At 37.1% G+C, this 13,475-nt stretch overlaps 2 protein-coding genes across 2 annotated transcripts; one reads left to right on the top strand and one right to left on the bottom strand.

Moving 5' to 3' along the window:
* Positions 1 to 371: 371 nt before the first annotated feature.
* Positions 372 to 6,872, bottom strand: MONOS_286 (uncharacterized protein). The gene is made up of 3 exons (XM_067872811.1): positions 6,669 to 6,872; positions 6,481 to 6,600; positions 372 to 6,413 (listed from the first exon to the last, which is right to left on the bottom strand). Exons 1-3 carry the CDS (start codon positions 6,792 to 6,794, stop codon positions 1,203 to 1,205), a joined length of 5,457 nt encoding a protein of 1,818 aa, XP_067731717.1. The 5' UTR covers positions 6,795 to 6,872; the 3' UTR covers positions 372 to 1,202.
* Positions 6,873 to 10,612: 3,740 nt separating this feature from the next.
* MONOS_17281 (uncharacterized protein) lies at positions 10,613 to 11,181 on the top strand. Its single transcript, XM_067870186.1, has 4 exons — positions 10,613 to 10,702; positions 10,804 to 10,911; positions 10,972 to 11,076; positions 11,134 to 11,181. Exons 1-3 carry the CDS (start codon positions 10,622 to 10,624, stop codon positions 11,020 to 11,022), a joined length of 240 nt encoding a protein of 79 aa, XP_067731716.1. The 5' UTR covers positions 10,613 to 10,621; the 3' UTR covers positions 11,023 to 11,076; positions 11,134 to 11,181.
* The last annotated feature ends 2,294 nt before the right edge of the window (positions 11,182 to 13,475 follow it).

Genomic DNA, 13,475 nt, shown 5'->3' with positions numbered 1-13,475 from the left:
CAAAAAATATTTTAAATGATTGTGTGTTAATCAATCAATGTTTCGAGGAAAAAATGTTCATAAACTTAAATACGAATTTATTAATGGTGTTAATTATTTTCTTTACACCTGAAATCACCGCAATAAAAAAACTCAAAAATGTAAATGATTGAAATGATAGATTATTGATAAATTGGCTTCGAACAAAAACAAAATGAGGAGGTGTTACAATTTTTTCTACAAATAAAATATAAATATTGTTAATCTTTATAAAAGAAAGATTGAATTTTGTTCGGTTACATAAATAAGCGATATTTGTGTCAGTTAACGTACAAAGAAAGAAAGTAATATCAGAAAATGTATCAGAAAAAGCAAACAGAAGAAAAAGCAAGACATATCAATAAAGTGAATGAATACTAAAGCCAAAATATTCAGAATATATGTATTTTCTTTTTTTTTAAAAAAAAGGTTATAAAAGAAATAGAACAGAACCACTAGGAAATCCGAGTGAATTCAACACGTTCTATCTAAACGAAACAAAAATGCAATGAATTGATGGGAAATTAACGTTTCTCAGCACATTTCAATCAATCCAACATATCAACAAACTCAGGGCGACCGTATAACAACAAAGATTGAGGAAGAGAAAGAGAAAGATAAAGAGAAAGAGAAAGAGAAAGAGAAAGAGAAAGAGAAAGAGAAAGAGAAAGAGAAAGATGTGTGTACAAAATGTGAAGTAATTCCATTGCCCAATCAAACGAAGAGCTTCAACAAATTCGCGAAACTGAAAAAATAAAAAAATAAAAAATAAAAATAAAAAAAAGAATGAAAGATAATAAATTGAAATTTCAAATGAACTTAAACTGCAAATAAAGTTAAATAATAACCACAAAAATAAAAATAATGAAAATAATCATAGAAATAAATATGACGGTGTCCGAATGCATAAGCATAATGTTTGACGACTCGCGGCAAATGCGGAATTACCACACAACACAGCAACAAGCCTACAGACATCACAAGGAGATTCAGCGATGCGAAGTGAAGGCGATGCGAGATGATTTGAAATGAAATGACATGAGATGAAATGACATGTAATGACATGTAATAATATGAAGTGAAATGAACTGAAAGACAGATAGAGAAAGAAAGAAAGTAAGAAAGAAATTCAAATGGAAAGAGAGCAGTTCAGATAGACTATTCTAACTGTTCTTCCTTCTTGTTCAGTGCCACTCAGGATCAAGTGATGCAACTATCGCTCCCTTGTCTTCTGAAGGCACGTAATCTTCTCCTTCTTCTTCCACTTCTTCCGGCTCCTTCTCCTCCATCGGAATGAAATTCCCCAACTCAACATCGTCCTCTGTGAAATGCTTGTCATACAGCCTGATCAGAGCCCTCCTTGCTGTTGCCGTCGCAGCCTCGTTTTCGAGTCTGAACTGGTCTCCAATAAGCGTCAATCTTTGCCGGATGATGAGATGCTCCTTCGCATGCTCCTCCAGCTCTGGGTAGTCCCTCTCCTTCATCTCTCTCTCTTCCTCACTGAACTGCCGGAATGTCGCCGTCACCAGCGCCGAGTGTGTCTGCAGCACAGCCGAAAGAGGCTCCTTCTGCTTGATCGCATCGAGCACCTGCAGTGCGGAGTCAATCAGCTTCTCTCTTCCAAAGTCGAGCGGATGGTACCTCGTCTTCATCGCATCAGTCATCACCATCTCGGCATCGTCTTCATCTACTGGCAGCAGCTCCATCAGCTTCGCACTCTCGTTGTTGATGCGCAGGATCGCCTTCATCCAAGGGAGGGAGTTGAAGCACAGCGACGACATAAACACAATCACACACAGCACAAACACCACAAACATAATCGTCTCTGACAGCTTCACCTCGTCCACCCCTGTCTCCATGATCGTCGACGTCAGACCATCTATCCCTTCCCTCAGGTCATACCGCATCGCCGTCGCAATAAACCTCAGCTCCTCCGTCTGCTCCCCAAACGTCGCATAGTCCTCCTGCTGCATCCGCTCGATGCTCAGCCGCATCTTCGAGATCAGCATCGACAGCCCATAAATCGGCGGCGAAATCCCAAAAATGCGCGTGGGCACAGCCGCCTCACACGCCTCCTCAGACTCGAGGAAGCAGTTCGACTCCTTCAGCAGCGCCCGCTCGTTGTTCGCTTTTGACAGGCGGCGCACAGGAATCTGGTCGAGCAGTGTGTCATTGGTCACTCCGTACTGTGTCATGCCATAGTGACAGCGTGAGTGGATGTGCTGGAAGTAGTCAGAGACTCCCACCAGCAGCTGCATAATCACCTCTGGCTGGTCACTCACATGCGACGAGTCCCCCCACACAGGGTTCGAGTTGTGGGAGAACTTGACATACTCCACAGTGTTGATGTTGTTGAACAGGAAAGCCAGCCGCATGGATAGATACTCAATCTGCGCAAGGGCTGATGTGCGGAGTCCCGAAGTGACGACATTTGCTGCTGTGTTCGAGTACTCGTTCACAAACACATTCACCACAATCACTGACGCCCCCACCACAAGCAGGCCAAACACCATCGAAGACACAATGTGCATCACCATGCTGCGGGTTATAGGCGAAGGTAGCTCTTCATAATACTCCTGCAGCTTTTGCGTGTCAGCCTCCAGCTTCTCCTCCCACCGAGTGTCTTCCACTGCATGCCTGACAAACCCTCTCATCGCTTCGTCCTCTTCTTCTTCCGTCATCTGATGTCCTTTCTGTGTGTGCTTCTGGTTCTGCCCTTGCATTTGCGCCTGCCCCTGTCCTTGAAACTGCCCTTGTGAGATTGGCTGCATCTGCATCTGCATCGGCGACTGCATCCCACTCGCCATCATCCCTGTCTCTTTGCCTTCTCCCGACGCCCTCGCAAACATCATCTTCAGCAAAGACGAGTTCTCTGAAGGCGCCATCATCAGCATCGGCGAAGGTGCTCCTCCGCCAAGTGGCATCATAAACGGATGGCCCATCGGATAGCGCGGCTGGCTCGAGTTGAACCCAACCAGTGGCTGCTGCTGCTGTTGCGGTGGCGTCTGCCCAGGCGGACTCTGTCCTGCCATCATCTGGAAGCCAAGCATCCCGTTGCTGCTGTGCTGCTTGAGCGAAGAAGAGGAGTGTGTCGTGCTGTTGCTGTTCATGTTCCGGAACGTGTTGGGCATGCTTTCTGCACCTTGTTTGTTCTCATCCCCTGGCTTCGGTGACTGTCCTGGCACGTTGTTGAGCATCTTCTCTGACTTGCTGCTGAATATCATCTCTTCTTGTTCGCGGTCGCTCCTCTCTCTGTAGTCATCCGAAGCAGACGCCTGTTGAGAGTGCACAATCGACAGAGGGCGGTTCGGATGAGCCCTCGCTATGCCAAGCTCCATGTTCGGTGTGTGTGAATTCGACGTGTATGACCGCATGCTGTCAGCATCTGAGTCATTCACCTCGCTCTGGGCACCTGGTGATCCTCGAGTCTTGCCGTTGTTTTTAGTTTCAGTGCCACGATGCTCACTGCCAATAATTCCAGCTCCATTGCTGCCTTCCCTCCTTCCTTTGCTCGCATTCTCCCTCTGCTTCCACGCACTCCTCGCAAACTCCGGTGATTCTGACTGTTCTCCCTCAGCCTGTGTGTCTTCATACTCTGCAATTGCCGAGCGCACCTCTGAATTGTCTGCCGCCAGCGCCCCGCCACTTCCATCGAGCCCTCCTTCGATCTCCTCATCCTCCAAGTCCTGCTGCGTGGCAGTCATCAACAATGCCGAGTCGTTTGTGCTGTCATCGTCGCTCTGCAGCAGCCTCCGCAGCACAAACTGCATCTTCGTCTTCGGCACGTCCAACAGCCGCTGATAGACCCGCTTCCGCTCTCTGTCACATTTCAGAGTGTAGTACAGATAGATCACCAGCATCAGCGTCGCCACGAAGCCAATCAGAGCCAGCACACACGTCGTGTAGATGACGACGATGGAGTTTGTGATGCTCTTTGTCTGTTCCCAGTACGAAAACATCGCTCTTTTGCAAGCATCGAGGATGGGCTGCAGGGTGTTGAAGATCATGTAGCACGTGTCTGGGTGGTAGCTGTCGTAGATCGGGTGCTTCTTTCCCCGGCGGTTGATGCCAAATGTTGCACAGCCCAACTGCCCTGCCTTCTGAGCGAGTGAAGAGAGTGCCCACATCAGCGTCGACATCTGCAGGTCCTGTGTCTTCACGACGGTGATGTTGTCCTGTGCTGGATCGTCCCACGTCGTGAAGATATACGTCTCTACATCCATCGTCTCCCACGGCCCTGTCAACGACGTCAGGTCATACACAGACGTGAGCAGCGTCTGGAGGTGGTTGGAGAGCGAGGTCAGCTCATTCTGCAGCGTCTGCACAGACGTCAGCGTCTCTGCGTCCTCGTCGGTCGGGTTGTATTCGAAGTTGTGGTTGAACTCATGTGCCAGAAACTGCAGCGAAAGAGGAGCAAGGCGGCAGGAGTCTGCAGCCACGTTGGAGACTTCTCGGAGGTTGGAAATCTGCTGCATGTAGTTGTTGGCCAGCACGATGTACAGGATGAGGCCAATCAAAAGAACAAGAATGACAAGAATATGCAGCATAATCACTAATGACAGCAGCTTCGCTTTCTCCGACCCTTCGTCCGCATTCGACCCGCTCGCAAACTCTGTCAAAATGGCATTCGTCTTCTTTTTCTTCTTCTTCTTCCTCTTCTTCTTCGACATCGAAAACGCAGACACCCCGCTGAACTTGCTCATCCTGTCTTCCTGCTGATACACCCCCGATGCTCCTGTGATGCTGCCAATGTCTGTCAACGAGCCGCTAATAGCAGCAGGGAGTGTGCCAGACATCGTCCCGTCCTCTTCAATCTGATCAGCATGCAACAGGATCATGTCTGCATTGTCTTCGTCGTCGTAGATGTCCAGCAGCAGCTTCGCATAGCACCGCATCACTTGTGTGTTCTGCGGATGAGACACCAGCAGCTCCTCATAGCACTTCCGCGCCTTCTCCTCGCTCGTCACAATCTGCGTCAGCGCCTGTGGAATCGCCTTCAGATTCGGCTTCTGCATAATCATGTTCTCGAAGAAGTCCTTCATGGCTGACTTTGCGTTCTCGTGGTGCTCCTCCGCCTGCGACAGGAGCGACTTGAACGTCAACGATGATAGCTCACTCCCAGCACTCAGATTCGCCCCGCCGCTGCTGTCGTTGTCAGTTCCGCCTTTCGTCTTGCAAAACAGCACAAAGCGCAGAATCACGTGCGGATTCGACGTGCGCGCCTTCCGGAACACAGTGGCCGCTTTGACGTAGTTCTTGCGGTAGGATGAGAGGTAGTTCGCAAAGGCAAACGCCAGCTCTGCGTTGTGGGGAAAGTGCTGCATGGCCTGCGTGTACATCGCATCTGCAAAGTCGATCCGGTCGGGCGTGCGGTAGCGCTTCAGCTGCAGAAACCGCAGCGATGGCTCGAGCTTGCTGGGGTCCTTGACGCGGGGGACATTAAGCTCTGCCTGGGTGAGTGAGTACTGCAGCGAAGACAGATGATACGTGATTGGCTGGCTCTGCTGCTGCGGAAGGGGCAGCAGCGACGGCGTGTGGGAGTTCAGCTGCCGCTCGTACTTGCCGTCGGCTTCGGCGTCTTTCTCTTCGTCGGGAAGCACCCACAGCTTCTGCCGCCTCCGCAGAGAAAGCTTCACCACCAGAATCACCAGCGCCACGGACGCCACCACGCCGACGACGGCAAACACGATGAAGGCGACAAGTGAGGCAGCAGCGTTTTTGACTGCGATTCCGATTTCCAGAAAGAGACGCATTGTTCCGAAAATGACAAATGTGGAGGCAAACAGGATGTTGCCCTGGATGTGGTGGAACGGCTGGAAGCTCACAAAGTACACAACCAGAACCACTGATGTCCCCACCGTCACCACCCCGCGCCAAAACGGCCATCCGTAGAGCATCCGCATCGCAAACACAAGCCCATACGTCAAAATGTTCACAAGCACCTGAGGCGTGCTCGCAGAACATGAGAAAAAGCCTCCATGCTTCTGATTGTGGTTAAAGATGAATGCGCGGACTGCTGTTGAGAAGAAGAATAGTATAAGAAGATGAATGACAGAGAGAACTCCTCCAACAATTTGGATTGCAGATGTGCCAAAACAGGAAAATGAATCTGTTCCTCTTACAACTAAAAATCCGCTGTCATTCTTGTGGCAATCGAAAACAGAAATTCCTAAAGTGATCATTGGAATGTAAAATATGCAAAGTACAACTGATATCATCCAACGCAAGAACGATAAGATCCATGGTTGGGTTGTTAAAATCTTCTTCAAAAATACAGCAGTGAATAATTGATAAAGAATAATGACCATTTGAAAAGATAAAAGTCCGATTGAAACAAAAACAATGTTTTCTTTTGCAAGAAGTCCAAATGAAGTAAAATCAACAAATCCTAGATACTAAGCAAAACCAAAAAAAAATATGTAATATGATTAGAAAACTGTTTGTATAAACCAAAAAGCAAACATATGAAAATGGTTCTATCTTATTTGTTTTAACATCAACAGCAAAAAAACTCAGTGTCAACATTTGCAAAGTGAAGATTCCCCATAAAAAGACTTGCCACTTTGAATTTGGATGCTTCCGCTAAAAAACCAAATTTAACGAAAAATCATAATTTGACATGAACATAAATAAGGAGGAATAATTCAAGCCTGAACATATAACGGATAAAAATAATTAAAAAGAGCTTGGTCAAATTTCGAAAAATTATCATCGCGTTGTTGAGTTGAAGTCCCCTCTCTTCCTTGATTTTGATATGATTGCCTGTCTTGTTCCATATTGCAAATTTATTTGATGTATCACTCTAGAGCAGCCTTTTTATAAGCCAGATAACTGCCAGACAAAATGTTTAATAAATAACAGTTATCAATTTGAAACTTATTATGGTATTAAGTTCATAAAGAAAACTTTCTAAAAGATATTTATTATAGACTTTATTAAATTACTGAGTCGTTATGAAACAATATCATATTTATTCTCAAGTTAAAGATAACTTTTGCACAAGACGCTACTAAGAACAAAAATTAAACTTGAGACAGTTTTTAAAATTAATTATTGTCTTCATATGAAAATAAAATCTAGTTGCATGTTGAAACTGAGAAAATAGAATTATTAATTTTTGCAAAATTCAGGAACCCTTGTACTGATTTATTTATATTCGCAACATTTTTTTGGGAAAAAAAAGCACTTTTTCCAATCAATTTTTGCTTTTTTGTCTGAATTTGAACTTTAATCTATTTGTTTTGATTGTATTCCGCTATTGCGTTTTGAAAGGATATGTATTTCTCTGTTTTGATATGATCCTTGAGATTTTGAGGTGAAATTGTTCACCGTTTAAGAGAAAAAATGAACCTTCTAGTAATTTTTTTCTTATAACAAAAAAATAGTTTTCTAAAAGCTTTTATGAACTTTCTCAGATTTCTGAATAAACTTGATTTTCACGTTTGAATGCAAACGTTATTGATATAATAACATAATAGGGTGATAATTTTTGAAAAGTCGCAAATGTTTAATTTTCATATAAATCAAAAATTTCATATTTTGCTCAGATTTTTGTAAACACAAACCAAACTTCAAAATAATAAAATCCATTTCTTTATAATAATAATTCAAACATTCATGAGAAGATTCATGAGCTGTGACAGAAATTAGAGCAGAATATGAAAATTTTGAATAATTTGATAATTAAACATTTGCGACTTTTCAAAAATTATTACTCAATAATTTGTGACATCATCAATTGTTAAACTTGTTTTTCGAAATTGGAAAACTTCTCATTCAGAATTAATAAAATTCAGAATTTTTTTAAAAATATTTTTTGATATAATATGATCACTGGCTGAGTATCGGAAAGCGAAAAGGATATTAAATTTTTAATTATTCTTAAAAAGGATGAAAAATTGAACCCCGATTTTTATTATTTGTGAATAAATATGAAAATTTTTGATTTTTTTAGAAAAAATCATCACCATGGAAAATCGGATAATTTTCAAATGAATTCATCTCACATTGTTTGATAATGCATTATTCATTTAAGATAAATTTTTTGTTTCAATACAAGAAGATGAAGTTAATTATTTTTCATAAATAAAAAAATCATTAAATGCACTTTCAGAATTCAACATTTGTTTTAATCGATCTTCTGAATATATGGGTGATTATTTTTGAAATCAAAACTTTTTTCGGGATGAAGATTTTTCAAAGATTGTTTTCATTTAGGAAGATATTTTCCAAGTGCTTAAATAGTCACAACTGTTTTAAAAACAAATGCATGATCAGATATATAAATAAAGAGGTCTTGAATATGCCTGTTCACTTTTCAGTGTTCATTTGTGAACATTTTAAAGAAATGATCGAACCGAAATTTTTGTAAGAAAAAATATGAGTTCAAAAATTATCACACATATTTTAATAAAAAAACCAATCATGATTGAATAATGAGCAATCCAACAGTGAAAGATGAATTCATTTGAAAATTATCCGATTTTCCATGGTGATGATTTTTTCTAAAAAAATCAAAAATTTTCATATTTATTCACAAATAATAAAAATCGGGGTTCAATTTTTCATCCTTTTTAAGAATAATTAAAAATTTAATATCCTTTTCGCTTTCCGATACTCAGCCAGTGATCATATTATATCAAAAAATATTTTTAAAAAAATTCTGAATTTTATTAATTCTGAATGAGAAGTTTTCCAATTTCGAAAAACAAGTTTATTTATTTCGAATAAAAAGTTTAACAATTTTGAATAATAAATTTACCAAATTTTAATAATAAATGGTGTATAACATAAAGAAAAGAAATTTTGCTTGGGTTTAGTGATCAAAAAAAATATCAATATAAAGAGTTTAATTTTGCAATGAACAAGCTTAAAGAAAGATATTTTCCTCCATTTGTTATTCAAAAATGATAAGCTTATGGTTCAATTTTTTTAGCAAATCATGAAAAATCAATCGGTTTGTGTATTTTTTTTGATAAAAAAATATTTTTGTCATATAGGTTATAAGTAAAGTTCATAAAATGGTTTTAAATGTATTGTTCTTTTTGAAAAGTCGAAAATGTTAAAAATGTTTGTTAAATAAAAATATTCAATGTTTGATTTTTTTTTTGCAATTTATTCATTAAACTAAATTATTTTGCAAATCAAATTATTCACACCAATAGGATGAGAAAATATATCCATTGCATTGAAGTTTGATGAATATATTGCAAAAAAAAAACAAACAATGAATATTTTTATATAACTCAGATATTAAACATTTTTCAAAATAATAAAAATTTTCGCAGTGTTGATTTGACAAAAGTTTTATGTCATTGAATGAAGAATTTTTTTTGATATATTTCATCAAAACCATTTTTAAAACAAACGTTGAAGCTGAAATAAAAATAAAAATGGGTAACTTTTTTTGAAAAGTCGCAAATGTTTCATTTTCAAAGAAATCAAAAATTTCATATCTTGATCAAATTTCGGTTCCCGCTCATGCAACTTCACCAAAATGGAGGATATAATTTGACAATGCTATTAAACACATTCCTGTGAAGTTGCACGAGCGGGAACCGAAATATGATCAAGATATGAAATTTTTGATTTCTTTGAAAATAAAACATTTGCCACTTTTCAAAAAGAATAACATAAATATCTGTTATTAGTATTTTTTTTCTTTTCAGTGTTCTTTTGTAAATATTCAAGTGAAATTTTTTAACCGAAATTTTTGTTAGAAAAAATATGATTTCAAAAATAATCACCTTGATGTTTCATTCTTTTTGAATAATTGCAAATGTTTATTTAATGAATTGAAAAAAATAGAATTATTATTTTTTTTGAGAAAATTCATCAAACACTATCACTTTGCTGATTAAAATATTCAAACCTATTTGATATGAGAATAAATGCATTGTGGAGAAATATGATGGATTTGCAATAAAAAAAAAGACAAAAAAAGATTCAATTTGGTTTGATGCATTAAGAAAACATTTACGATTATTCAATAAGATCGACCTATATAGGTGATTATTTTTGTATTTATTAATTCTCTCTCAATGATTTCGGTTCAAGAATTCGCTTTGAAAAATGATGAAAGAACAATGAAAAGTTATAACTTTTAACAAAGATAGTACCTTCAAGCAGATAAACTCTCACGTCTTCATTTGAAACATTTATCATTCTTTTTTCTTTAAAAAGGATGATTCCTCTCTTAAGTCATTAGACCTTTGAAAAATCAGCACTCCGAAAAAAGTGATGATTTCAAAAATAACCACCCATATATTCATATTAATTGATTCAAAATGAATTAACATATGCCTTCTTGTTGGAACTGTTATTAAATGCGTCCTTCAAGGGGTTTTAAAAAAAAGTACAAATTTTTTATTATATTAAATATTTCACTGACAGAATATTTCACATTGTTCTATCTTTTATTGAATATAAAATTTCTCATTATTGATTTGGAAAAAGTTGGTCAATTTTGTTGATTTCAATCATGAATTTATGTTGAATCAGATTAAATATTCAAAGAAAGAAGAAAAACGCCCATATTATTTTTTCACAAATTTTGCTTTGCTTGTTCCTTGCAATGAAAACTTTAATACAATGGATTTTAATCATGGCCACATTTGTTGGTGCAAGCATTTTTGGAAGCTCTCTCGTAAAAGATAAATCTTCGCTTTTTTCACACCCAATTGTCGTTTGATCATTTAAAACTTTTTTTTGACTTACACAATGGTAAATACAAAACATGTTTTTGATCATTTGAAAACGATGATGATATTATTTTTTATCTTTTAGTTTTTTATTGCATTGATTTTTGCCTTTGGGATTTATCTTATTCTCGTTGCAGTATACAGAGCATTTCGATGCAAAGATGTTCCTGAAGCAGGACCAGAAATTGAAGAGGCATGCATACATTTTGTAGTTGTGCATTTACATATTAAATTTAAAAATTGTTTAATGAAGGACGTGAAAAGGGCAAAGGCATTTTATAAACAAAAAAGCTTAACATTTTAAAAAATTTCAAAATATGAACAAACAAGAAATTATCAATTGAGATCATTTCCGAATGTGTGAGCAAGTTCATTTGACATTTCAATCATTTCATGTATTTTCATTTAAATAAAGAAAATGAACGATTCAAAAAAGTTCAAATAATAATATGAACTTTCAGAACAAAATTTAAAGCCATTTTCAATCTTTTTTCCTTTTAATTCAGTTCATCCAGAAGCGTTGTGTTTCACTTAAAAAATATCCATGTCTAATGCCATTTTATTCGTTCATTCTACACATCTATCACAAATACGCGTTTCCCCACAAGATTTTCAAACTCTTTCGCTGAATCTTTCAGATTGAAATAATTTCTTGGTTTTTTTCCTTTAAAAAGGATGTAAAATAAGTTGTTCAAGAAACAAACAAAAAGAATATTCAACCGATTCAATAAAACCCTGCTTTTTGGAATTTTCATTTATAGAAAGAAATATAAAGTTAATTCAAACAATGATTTGAATCACAAAAAATATGAATGAAACTCACTGTTTCCACGGACTTGTGTTTCAATATGGAACGTTGAAACATATTTCATTGCAAAGAAATCTTTACTAATTTCTCAATTTTCCTTATTTGAATGTTGTTTTATTGAGACAACCATAACAACATACACGAAAAAATTTTACTTTCTTTCTATTTGTTGGGCTTTGCCAAAGATAAAAATACAAAAAAGATTGAAAGAGCGCTGACGCTTTTATCCCTATTTCAATTTTTCATTTTTACCAATTTATTCTTTCCAAACAAGAACAAACATGAACAAATTCGTTGTGAATGATAAGAATAGTGTAGTTTTCTGACAACAATATCCTTTTTAAAAAATGCATGCAATGAATTTCACAAAAGGGTTTTCTGGTTTTTGCACATTACTGTATTTGAATTCGTGATGATTGCTTTTCTTCCTATTTTTTTTAAAGCATTAATTCATGAGCTTGAACGCAGCAACGAGGAAGATCAAAAATTTATAATCGAAGAAATAAAAGGAAGTTTGGATGAAATGAAGGAAAATGAATGTTATTTATTTCTCACCACTGAACTGTTCGAAAAAATTGGAGAAATGATTGAAGAAAAGAAAATAACTTTTGAAAATGCAATTTCGTTGTTAAAATATATAGGATATTACAATGTACTGAAAAATTTGTGTATTAATGGCTTTAACGATTCTTCGTTAGACATAATATTTTCAAAAATGATGATTGAAGAAGAAAAGAAAAATGAAGAAAAGAACGAAAAATTTCTATCGGATCTTTGCGAATGTTATTATTTGATGCTGTACTATTTTGAGAATAAATCAGATGAATTTCAATTTATTATTTTAAAATGCCTTCTAAAAGTTGCACTAAACAAAGATGAAAACAAGAAAAAAAAAGAGAAGAGGAATTGGCTTTGATGGCTTTGAGTAATATTAGGTAATCGAAGGTTTGTTTTTCCTTTTCTGAAATATTATTTTCAATCGTTGTATTTTTACAAAAACATTGTGTAGGAAATGAAACATGAACTATATTTGGAGGAGATGATTGAAATCATCAATTATCATCAAGATCATCACAACTTGACACAACTAGCGTATCAGTTAGCTTGGAAGATTTTAATAGACCAATTACACAAAGACGAAAGCTTGAAAAGCTAAATTGGAAATGAGCTGCATTTTGCGAGAGAGGCGACAAGAGAACTGGAAGAACTGACGAAATGTGTGAATTGGGAAGGAAATGAGAAAGAGAAAGAAGAGGAAAGCGTGGAAGCGAAAGAAAGAATAACTTTAATGAGATGGCTCCAATTATTGGGCTCTGCTTTCAGCTGCCATCCACGTTTGGAAGAAAAATACGTTGGGATGGTTCGTTGCATTGTCAGGCTTTGCAGAGCAACGAGAGAGCGTGAACAAAAAATATTTGAAGATTGCATTTTGCTTTTAGAGGCAATGTCCAACATGGCAAGCATTGAAATTGATGTTTTTCTGAAGTGTGGGGCTGTTAATTTGATTTCTGAAGAAATTCGGCAATCGACTTTGAAAGACAAAATTTCAAGTGCTCTCTTATCAATCTATTCGCATATTTCGACAAGACTAAAAGGAAAGGCTGATAATGAAATTGATGAATCTTAAAAAAGGTTATCAAAAGAGAAATATTCGAGGAGTTGGAAGAAGAAGGATATGAAGATATCATCGCAAATCTTCAAGGAACATTTGCTTTTTTAAATAGAAAGTATTGGTATTTAAGATTATTAGCAAATGTTTCTGATTATTTTGTGAATGCTTAATGAAAAGAGGAACTTCTAATTTTGAAGATCAAAAATTCTGTTTTTTCATCATTATTTTACAAATCAAGAAACGATCATTTGAAGACTTTCTTTTTCTTTCTTTTTTTAAACCATTTTGTGAAACGGTGAATAAACATAAATTGAAATTCTGAGACACAAAACGCAAG

This window comes from Monocercomonoides exilis, assembly GCF_001643675.1.
Source record: "Monocercomonoides exilis strain PA203 chromosome Unknown scaffold11-1913109, whole genome shotgun sequence".
NCBI classification, from domain to species: Eukaryota; Preaxostyla; order Oxymonadida; family Polymastigidae; genus Monocercomonoides; species Monocercomonoides exilis.
The sequence above is the reverse complement of the archived record's forward strand: the minus strand, read 5'-3'. Positions and strand labels throughout refer to the sequence as shown.

Bases quoted from the DNA above. Each gene is read 5' to 3' on its own strand.
- MONOS_286 (XM_067872811.1), bottom strand. From the start codon at position 6,794: ATGGAACAAGACAGGCAATCATATCAAAATCAAGGAAGAGAGGGGACT. The intron at 6,601-6,668 runs GCTTGAATTATT...TTGGTTTTTTAG, and splicing joins TTTATCCGTTATATGTTCAG to CGGAAGCATCCAAATTCAAA. The intron at 6,414-6,480 runs GTTTGCTTTTTG...GGTTTTGCTTAG, and splicing joins AGATAGAACCATTTTCATAT to TATCTAGGATTTGTTGATTT.
- MONOS_17281 (XM_067870186.1), top strand. From the start codon at position 10,622: ATGGCCACATTTGTTGGTGCAAGCATTTTTGGAAGCTCTCTCGTAAAA. The intron at 10,703-10,803 runs GTTTGATCATTT...TTTATCTTTTAG, and splicing joins TTTTTTCACACCCAATTGTC to TTTTTTATTGCATTGATTTT. The intron at 10,912-10,971 runs GCATGCATACAT...TGTTTAATGAAG, and splicing joins CAGGACCAGAAATTGAAGAG to GACGTGAAAAGGGCAAAGGC.